Here is a 10,793-nt window from a genome sequence, read left to right on the forward strand (position 1 = left end):
CGCCGCCCGAACCCACACCACCCCCCTCGCTCACAAGGCTTCATCTCCTAATTGCAAAAGCTTTTTGGCACGGGAATGCCTTTGCGAAGAAGACAGGACTCGATTGGGGCCATCTCTCTAAAGAAGACACAGGAACAAGGACGCTTCTCCAATTAATCAGCAAATGCTTGGCTCCAGCTTTTGGCCAGAGGATCGATTTACATAAAGCTACTTCTCAAGATGAATTTGCCTCCCTCCACTCCCCCTGCGTCCCCCTTGTCCAGCCAGCATTAGACATGCTACTGGATTTCAGACTGACAGTGTCAGCTACGACAATCAAATTAGGGATGAAAGCCTCAGAGGGCTGCCAAGGGAGAAGAATGGAGGGGAAGGAGGGGGTAGGAACGGTGCGTCAGCCTCGGCGGAGGCTGGATCGCACAGAAATGGGCTCCCTTCCCCAAACTCCACTGGGCAGTCACATAGCTTCAAACAAAGAAAACATGAGTCTCCATCCTTTGGAACAAGGTGGACCTCCCCACCCTCACAATTAAGATTAATAAATTAAGTCAAAACATCTCGCTGGGCCTAAAAATTGGCAGGAGACTATCTCAAGTACAGAATTAGATCCTTACTATCAGATGATTTTCAGCCTCAGATTTCCACACATGATGTAAGGACACTAAAATCATAGCTGTGCCCCTAAAGGGTACATGGTGACGCATGCACAGTCTCGAGTCAGATGCTTGTAGCTGAATCCTGGTGGTGGTTCTTGGATCACTTAAGTGGAGAAGTTCGGACCGGAACAGAAGGCACGTGTGGGCTGATAGATAACGAGAGCTCCCCAATCCAGTCTAATGAAACTGCCTTGTCGCTACATTGTGATGATCCCAGGGATCAGTGAGCTGTTGAGAAGCTCAGCCTCAGTACCCTTTGCCAGAGATGATCCGTCAATTATCATGCTGTTTCATGAACACAAAGAGCCTTAGCTGGAGTTGCATGTGATAGTTAGATGAAGAAGGCTTCTGTTGGAATGGAAGTGTTGGTTAACCTGCCAGCCCTGGAAGGATGTTGGTTCAGAGAGATTAGATTAAATCCTATGGCTGGGAGGAGGTTCTCTGCTCCTAGGAAGGATGGCTGAGTGACTAGAGCAGTTCAGGCCGTGGCTGGCTTCTCTTCATCTAGAGGTTTCTATCTTGACCGGCTCCCATTCACATTCCCTAATGCAGGGGTCCCCAACACCCGGGCCGTGGACCAGTATGGGTCTGTGGCCTGTTAGGAAGCCAGCGCTGGCATCACCACCTCAGCTCCACCTCAGATCACCAGGCATTAGATTCCCATAGGAGCACCGGTCCTTGGTGCCAGAAAGGTTGGGGACCACTGCCCTAATGCATTCACAGACTGCCCAAGGAATCCCACATTTGACTCCTTTAGATTGATTCCAGCATCTAAAAGTCTTTCTCTCTCGGCGGTGAGTGGGCACATAGCTACAGCATCCAGCTCCTGGTCTTATTCTAGAACCGCACTGTCCAGCATAATAGGCACCAGCCATGTGTGGTTATTCAGCTCTTGAAATGTGGCCCGTCTGAACTGAGGTGTATGGAAAATACACACCAGAATTTAAAGACTTGGTATGAAAAAAATAAAGTGTCTCATTAATAATTTTGCGTTTTGATTACATGTTGAAATAATATTTTGGATACATTGGGTTAAGTAAAATACTTATTAAAATTCATTTTAACTGTTTTAAAGCGGCTAATGAAAAAGTTTAAATCGTATCGGTGTCTCGTGTTCCATGGGACAGTGCTGTCCTGGAATTCGTAGATCTCCCCTGTAGGGTATTGACCTCTGCACCCTTCAGCCCTGGCTTGAAGTTCAGCCAGCACAGACAGTTATTTGGTTATAGTCTGAGGGCAATTAATTTAGGTGGACCCCGCATTTGCCCAGCTCACCCCCTCATTACTTTTATTGTCCTCATTCAGCCCGCTTTACTCATTTACTTTAGCCTGGCTAATCCTAACGCATTTGGGTCGTGATCTCTAGAACATCTTCTCATAACGAGATGCCCACAGGTGCCTACATTGGGGACTAATCGTAGAGCAAACCGGTAACCCTAATTCCACCTGCAGCCCTTGGTAGCGGCTCACAGCCCTCAGCCCCTAAAGGGGTCCTTAGCGCTTGAACGCTGGGCCTTGTCCGCACTCACAGTGCTAGATCTGCCTCTCAGGCTGGCCGCTCAGTCCTGCTCAGTACCTGCCCTCCGGTGATTTCTCCCCTGGAGTGTCGTCCTTCTGGAGAACTGTATGAAGTCACTTGTCTGTGAGGCCCCATTAGGAGGGGTTCCTGGTCCCCGTCAGCCAGAGTCTGCTCCACAGACTCTGTGGAGAGTCCGGGGGCAACGTGCGTGGCTTTCTCCTGCCGCATCTCTGGGGTCCCAAGTCCGCGTGTAACCACGTACAGGCTCTTACCCCTTCGAGGTGAGCCTCCAGACCGGGCCCCCGAGCGGCTTCCTAAAAGATAGATTAGACTTCGTCGTTCTCCACCCCTCAGCCATCTCCTGTGACTCTATCCCCCGAGCATTCCGCCCAATGCCAGCAGGCTCTCCCCTGAGACACAGGAGGCCTTTGCATCATGGACCCAAGATTTTCCCTAAAACCCAACGAGACGTTCAGTGCAGTAGGATGCTATATTTGTTAACTTCATGCTAAGAAAATGAGGATAGTGATTGGCATCTATATACTGCATTAGAGTATAGAAAGCACTCGCTTGTCCATTATCTGCAGTGCTTATTCCAATTTCACGAAGTACAAGTGGAGGCTCAGAGAATCGAATTGACACGTGGACGTTCTTAAGGACACATGGTCCATTACATGTAGCACAGCTGGGACATGAACTTGGCACCTAGTCTCATGCACTAATCATTCTACTTATGATCTCACACTTGTTCAGGATTTAGACTCCAGAGACCGTCTCTGGAGTTTCTGATTCACTAGTCTAGGGTGGGTCCCAGGAATCTGCATTTAAATTTATCGTTACGGAAAATTTCACACGTATATAAAAGGCAAGCACAGATTACAAATGAACTCCCTTTGAACCCATCACTCAGCTGAAGTGTCAACTCAGTGAATCTTGTTTCATCTATACCTCTAACCACTTCCCCCTCTTCTATATTATTCATTTTATCCTTAATTATTTCAGTAGGTATCTCTCAAAGATAAAGACATAAATGAAAGAAACCACAACCCACAATACCATCATCACATCTAAATTTTAAGAAATTTTAAAAAGGGGAGCAATCTGTATTTCTCAAAGACACCATCAGTAAATTCTGACCAGGTAATCCCTGCTCCCCACAGTGAGAACAGCCGCCCTGTGCCATGCCAACTCTTAATAATGCCTTTAGACTGTCCCAATTTTTATCAAACTGTCCACTTTGAAAGAGCCAAAGGGATGAAACAAGCCTGCATCCCTGTAAGGCCCAGTGACTGAGATTGGCATCTTTCTTTTTTTTCCTCCTGAAAGCTAAAAAGGATTTGGCAAAACTTCGCCTCAAGCAAAACTTGTGAGTTGGGTTCCTTGATGGTTAGGAACAGTCCGTGGTGTGAGTTTAGATAAAGGCTTTCTTCTTGTCAAAAAGGAAAGAAAAAAAAAAAAAGCAGTGAACTGCAGCTCCACCTTTTTCAGGTGTCTAGGTGTTTATGTAACTTTCGAATATTCCAAGGGGTCTGTTTATTTGTATCTGGGATCGATGAGAATGCAGGCTCCAGGAGGACAGAAACTTGGTTTCGCTGTTCATTTCTGGATCGCAACATGTAACATGGCGTAGCACGTATCTGGAGCTCCTACTATGTGAGTGAAATAATACTGAGCTGACGTTTAGTCCACCGATACTAAGACTAAGACTTTTCTAATGAGCTTGTCAGAGAAGGCAAAATAGAAGGAGCCGTTATTGACATCTTTCATTCAGTAACTTGTAACATCAAGGGAGCAAGCAATGTAAACTCCCGCTGCCGTGAAATGTTTAGAAACCCAACTGGAGCAGTGGGGATCATTGTCTTTCTTATCCTCCATTGATACCTTGATTCTCTGGGCCCCAGAGATAGGTGGTGGTTCTTTAAGGAAATGATTCAGTTACTCTGTGTAATCTCCCTTGGACAAAGGACGCCATTGCCCAGACACCCAGCTGGAGGTCCTGGGGCTTCTTAGCCAGGATGTATGCTTAGGGATCATCTGGTTTTGACAGTGACCCAACTGCAAACATATAATCTTGCTTATTAAGATAAATTGCCTGAAAAGAGAAAAGAGATTTACCTTTTAAGATAAATCCTCCCTGAAGTCCACATTGTAAAATCCGCAGGGAACAATTTTTCCTGCATGTCTATCCCTCCTGCTGTATAAATAAGCAAACCAATATCTTTTTCTTTGGTTTGTAGAGTGACGTGTCACTCTATGTGTTAGGAGTGGGGTGAGGAGGAGCAGTTCAGCTTTGTTTAGGATGGAAGAACAGAGAATACAAAAGCTATAGATTTGTGGATTACCCATCAGAAATTCGAAAAACCCCTAAATGAGTTTTGATTGACACCTACCACACCAATGGGCAGACTTCCTTCTGCTAGGCAGTGACTGGGAAAATAGTTTTAATGTAATAAAGAGAATCAGAATGGTAATGCAATGCCCTGATCCCAAATCCAATCACGGTTCAAAATATAATTGCTTTGAGATCATACCCTCTTTTAATTTGGCTACTCAAGAATTGACGATTTTTTTTTCTTTTTTAATCTCACTGAAAAGGCGCCCGATCGGTCTCAGTGTAGGGGGTGCAGGGATGTAGACAAAAGAAGGTCCCAGACTGGGTCGTTCCAGTTTTCTTTGGTCAATTAGTTTCCCCCGAGTCTTGATCTTTGGTCCTGGATATGTCGTCTTTAAGGGGTGATTTTTTTTCTTTTTTTAATCTTCTGAGATCTCCCTGATTCAGAACTGAAGTCTTAGGAGTGCTTTGGGTCGAATCCCAGGGGGCCCCTTTACTGACACTGGCTCCCATCTCCTGTTTCTTTGGACTCTGCTGGGAACCGCCTCAGCAATCTGCCCTTAGGGTCCTGGAGTCGCCCCATCCAACATGGCGGGGTACAGGCAGAGCCAGGGAGTCTGCATTTCTCTTGGGTGGTCTCTAACCAAGGACTGTCCCCTGCAAGGCCGCAAAGGCCCAGACCTCCTGGTTAGAAACAGGAGCCCGGGGGTGTTGGCTGAGGCCAGGACCAAACCTGATTGTCCTTCTGCATCTCGCTTCCTCCACCCCTTCCTGGTCTCTCCCAGGAGCGCTCTGTGAATCTATCACTTGACTAAGCATCTGCTTCTGAGGAAGCCCAACCTAGGACAGGCCATGTTCTCCTAGATCAACCTCTCATGTTTTGTCCGAAAGAATCTTGAGTCAAATATAAGTACTCTTGCCTACGTGATAGATAAGGGATACTTTAATCCCTCCTCAGATTTTATGGGAAGAATATTAGCAACATTTATGTGTTTTATTCTTTTGAGAGTTATAGGCGTATGTCCTGAGGATGATGCTAAAGGAGGTTTTCAGCAGTGTAAATCCAGGGCTAAATGGGGGGAAAGTTCAAGGAAGAAATGCAGCCATTCATTGAATGTCCGCAGGGTTCCAGACGCCATGCAAAGCACACACATATATCAACTCATTTCACCCTCACGATTAACCTTTGAGGTCAGTAAAATTAATAGTCCTACTGTAAAGATGGGGGAACCGAGGCATAGAGCAGCTCAGTCGTTTACATGAGCATACAGCTAATAAGTGGCTCCACCCAGTTCAGAAACAAGAATTCCCCAAAGTTGGGGTAGACTCCAAGCCCCATTTTGTACCTTTGGAATAATTCAAGATTGCTATCTAGGAGCAAACCACTCCCTGTGCCCCCAAACTGCCACTGAATACAGACAAGACTTCCTGGTAGCATGAATGTTGTGACCGAGATAAGCGCATTGTCCCCAGTGGAGCAAAGAGGAGACTGTTTCCCTGTTTCTTGCCTGGAGATCTTGCCTGGAAATGTGGGGTGGGCAGGGGCGGGGGCGAAGGTGAGGACTGTCACTCACTGCTGCTCTGAGAACAAAGGACGCCTGACATTGTAGGGGGAGCCCCAGGAAGCATTTCAAAAGCTCCACTGGAACTAGACAACCTCTCAATCCATTTATCAAAGTGTCTGCAATTCCGTTTCAAGGTAGATGAAGCAATAATAAATTTGCGAAGAAAGTTAATCTGTGTCCAAAGCATTTTAGTAAATTAAAAGGGGGAGGAGGGGAAGGGGGATGCGTTGGTTCTTGCCAACTTCTATTTGACTTACTGTCTCCTTAATAAGTCCTCTTTGGTCTTGTGTTTTTGGATGGCATAATGAGTCGGTTAATCATTTTCCGGAAGCAGGAAAATGCACTTTAGCTAATGCAGTTCCCCTTTCTTTCAGAGTCCTAATTATTTAAAAAGGCGCCCAATTCATAACCCCGCTTTCCAACTAAGAAAGCCTTTCCCACCAGCTCTCCTCCTCCCTTTCCCCAGAAGACCCCAGCACACCTCCCACCCGACTCCACCCTCATACCGTTTCCTCTAACGTTTTAGAAAGCGAGTCTCCTTTTTCTAGTCACTTCCCAGCATTTTCCCTCAGGAAGGGCGAGACGTTCAAGCCCCAACAAGCAATTGGCTGGAACTAGGCTCTTGGGCACTGTGGATAGATTTTGTTATTTTTATTTAAGTGTCAGCCGAAAATGGTGGCTCTTGTCTCTCTCAAGGATAGTACTTAACAATAGCTCCATGCTCCTGCATCACGCTGAGATAAACACACTATTAGGAACCTTCACAAAGGCCCCGAGATAATTGCGAAGGGACAGTTACCGAAAATGAAGCACCAGCCCTGAACCCTCCTCCACGCCCCATCAGTAACACCATTAAAGCTGTCAGTTTGTCAGCCTACTAGAGGTATTTATGAAATCAATATACAATCCCGCAGATGCATGGCAGCGGTATTGTTAGCCAGAGAAGAGAGACTCAATGGAAAATAAAATTAATAAAATTTATAAGCACATCGTCGTGGAGAACAGATAAATTCCCTACAATCTACTGTTTTTGCTCAATTGCGGCAGGAGGGAAGACATGGCAGGAAGGTGGAGAGAACGCTGTGCCTTAAACTGGGCTCCTTAAACTTGGAGCAGGAACCCAAGGGGCTGCCCCACCCAAGCACAGCATTTCGTCTGTGCGACTGCTTTGGAGGGGGACTTCCCAGCGACGCCGCCAGATTTTTCTGCTTGAATATTGCTCTCCTTTCTTCAGTCCACCGTATTACAAATCAGAAGCTTCGGGCAAATGCGTTACTGGGGTACGTGCCCCTTCTTCTGGCTTCCAGGCGGGGTTAGAGCGGACAGTTCTAAACCTACACCTACCTCCTGTTTGCTCTCCCATCAGCCATTTGCCAGAAGTGTGACCCAAGCTCTTCCTCCAAGCGGCCAAAGATAGCAGCCAAGCCTGGAGGATAGCGAGTGGACAGGGGCTTGCTGTCCCGGAGACCAGCCTTCACTTGGCAGAAAAGACTGGGCCCATTGTGGCTGTGGGAGCCCTGGGTACAGCCCAGCTGCCTGGTGGAAATTGCATTAGTTGGATGACAAGACCTGGGCCCCCTTCTCCTAGAGGCTGATGGAGAGCAGAGGAATGGCCTCGGTGACACTGCCTGACCTCTGCTGTCATCGTGGGCTTTGTTCAGTGCCCCGACTCCAGGCTGGAGCCCTGCTCATTGAATCAGACCCAGCCAAAGGAGCCTGCAATGGGGCTCATATGCATCTAAATGTACTTACACCAGTTGCAGACAGAGGAAACTGGATTTGAGGTGGGGAGCACCCTGTTACTCAGCCCCCAAACCACTAGTATTCATATCTGCACCTGACCCCAGCTCTGAGCCTTGCCTTGGAGCCTAACAGTGACCCCGGACAACCCTCAAGTGTCTCAAATTTCAGCTAGCCACTCAGATTGGGGCAGTTCATCTTATCAGGTGAGGGCAGAAAAATGGATGCTTCTGACCTCGTGTTAAGTGGCCCACTGGCCCCTTGCAAAATGTTAATTCGGACAGCCCAGATTTTGGTAGAGGATGGTGGTCTGCCTTCTCTTTCCAAATATATTGGGAGTTATCCCTAGCTTTTGGTTAGGTGTCTGTGGGAGATCGGCATGGGCATGTCCATTGGGTCACTCTGACTCCGGACAACTCGGCGATTAAAGACATGTTTACCATGTGACCTAGCACGTTCTCCTTACAGGACTTTATATCAGGGGGGTAGCTGAACAAATGTCCCCAAATTGTGTGGCAGGAAAAATTCGCCCTGGTGTTTCCTTAAATAGCAAATTAATTAACTAATACTCAACAATGTGGGATCATTTAGCCATCTCTACAATTGGATGATATACAGACATTAAAAATGTTGGCATAGATGTGTACTGTTAATGACGTGAACAGATGTTCTCAATATAATAAGTGGAAAAAGAGGTTATAGCAGACTATATACTGTGAGATCATTGGTGAGATTTATATATATTACTCCTAATTGCTAACAGTGGTTGTATCTGGGTAGGTAATTTTTTTACTGTAATATCTATGACTAGAGATATATACATCTCGTGTGTGTGTATATATGTATGATTGATATGTGTGTATGAGTGAAAACAAGTACATGTGTTTGGTCTAGCAAAAAATAAACTGGAAAACAAAATGAAAAAAAAAATGCATGGGTTGCTCAGGAAAAGAAATTGAAGCTTTGGGGATTCTTGAAGAATATCCTAGCACGAGACTTGGATTTGAGCCAGCTTTGAGACTTGACACTTTGTTCCTTATCCTCTCTCCTCAAAGCAACGCATTAGCACTGCTTCATGCTACGTGAGGTGTCAGTGGGACCCCCGTTTTGGATGGTTTTGTGGAAATGCAATTTGGAGTCATCATGCCTGTCACTAAGACGATCCAGGAGGCCCCCAGGGGTCTCTGGGGCTCTAGAATAAGGGGAGATGGTTATTCCCCATCAGAAAAATCAGTTGGCCAGGCTTCGTTCCAATCCAAGATGACAAAGGCAGAGAGTCCCTGAGACGTGGGAATTTGAGTGGTGTTGACCCTGAAGTGGGGGAGGGATGCCGTGGGGAGGAGGGGCAAGAGGTCGTCTCTGGGAGGTGGCAAAACAGAGAATTGGGTGCAGTGTGTGCAACAAATAACCCAGCATCTTGGCTCGTGGCCTGGAGGTGCGAGACCACCCACAGAGCCCGCCCTGGAGGCAAGCGGCTCCCGCCTGGTAACCATTTCAGCAGAGGCCATCTCCAGAGGAGCAGTGTGAAGGCTTGTAGCAGCCTGCGGCCTGAGACTAAGCAGCCCCCAGGCAGCCTCCGCAGGGTTTTGTTATCATGATGAGATGCAGATAAAGCCGGGCCTGGGTGGTTAACTCCGTGTGCCTCTTCTCTTCTGGTTTAGAGATCTGAGCGAAAACCAGATCCTGGGGGTCCCGAGGAAGGCGTTCCGTGGCATCGCAGACGTGAAGAACCTGTGAGTAATGTTTCTGCGGCTTTGCTGCCGACATGGCTCTGTCCAGGGGGGTGAGGGACGAGGGATGGGACCGGGTGTCACCGTGCCATGCGCTGCCTCAGCCAGGCGCCTTCGAGACAGACCGAGGGATGTACTCGGCGTGCTCTGCACGCGTCGAACGCCGCAGCAGCTCCACGCCGCCCTGCTCCTCTCTGGTTATTCGTCCCCTGTTGTGAGCATCAGTCTCCAACCGCAGAGCCGGGCCCCGCGGCGTCTCTGTGCCCGGAGCGCAGCTCGGATTCCCCCACGCCATTTATCTCCCATGACACTGGGATGACAGCCTTGTGCGGGGTGTTACTGCAAACGAGAACATGTTTTAAATACTGCATTGCACGTAGTTAATGTTCACTAAGTGGGAGACTTGATGGCGATGAAGATGATGGAGATCGTGCTGGTGCCATCTCACTGATCTTAGAGTCTCGTGAGAGGGCACTGGGGCCCGCGGCCAGGATCGCGGGGAGACATAGCTCCACCCACGGCACTAAGTGCTTGGGGCTTTTAAAAATAGTTATTGATTAACAGGAAGTTTCCAAAAATGGTAAACAGGTCCATATACACTTTCACCCGGTTTTCTCTCAATGGTAGCATCTGACATAACTAAAGTATAGTCTCGAAACAAGAAAACTGACCGTAGTCTTCAGATTGCATGGTTTCACACGCACTCATTTGTGTGTGTGCGCGCACACGCGTGCTCACGCACGCGCAGCTGCGTGTAACTGCATCACGTGCGCGTCCCTGTGCCCATTGCTGCAGTTGCTGCGGGACTGTTCACTGCGTTTCTGAACTTCCCAGACGACCTTTGTCGTTTCCTGCTTGGCCTCCGCTGTTTGCTGTTGGTTGGTGACTCCTGGGCCCTCACCTTCACTAGGAGTTGTGCCTTCCGAGTTTTCTACCCACCCCGCTGCGTCCACACGTTCAGAACATGTGTTTCGAGAGGGGCACAGAAGGTCTGGTTTGTGTGAGCAGGCGTTTCTGCCGGGTGGCCTCCTCCGCAGGCTCCCGTTCAACTTGAGAAGTCTTGAAGGAGGGTTTTAAAAACTTCTTTAACTGTCACTTTTCCCCGTAAGCACTATGGGGATTGGGATGTGCCGGGAAGCTGCTGCTGAGGGCTTCCAGATATAGACTGTCTGCTTCCCCAGCTGCTGAGAACTTGGTGGAAAGCTTTTGGCGTTGAACATGCAAAGCGCACACGAGGTCAGAGGCATCTCAGGG

The 10,793-nt window shown here is 48.0% G+C and overlaps 1 protein-coding gene across 1 annotated transcript in view; it reads left to right on the forward strand.

Annotated features, from left to right (window-relative positions):
* The window catches only part of SLIT3 (slit guidance ligand 3), a 563,294-nt gene that overhangs the window by 370,995 nt on the left and 181,506 nt on the right, over window positions 1–10,793 (forward strand). Inside the window, exon 5 of the mRNA XM_011356694.2 lies at window positions 9,471–9,542. Coding sequence (XP_011354996.1) covers window positions 9,471–9,542 — 72 coding nt within the window. The remainder of the gene's footprint in view (window positions 1–9,470; window positions 9,543–10,793) is intronic.

Source organism: Pteropus vampyrus, unplaced genomic scaffold, assembly GCF_000151845.1.
Source record: "Pteropus vampyrus isolate Shadow unplaced genomic scaffold, Pvam_2.0 Scaffold30, whole genome shotgun sequence".
NCBI lineage: Eukaryota > Metazoa > Chordata > Mammalia > Chiroptera > Pteropodidae > Pteropus > Pteropus vampyrus.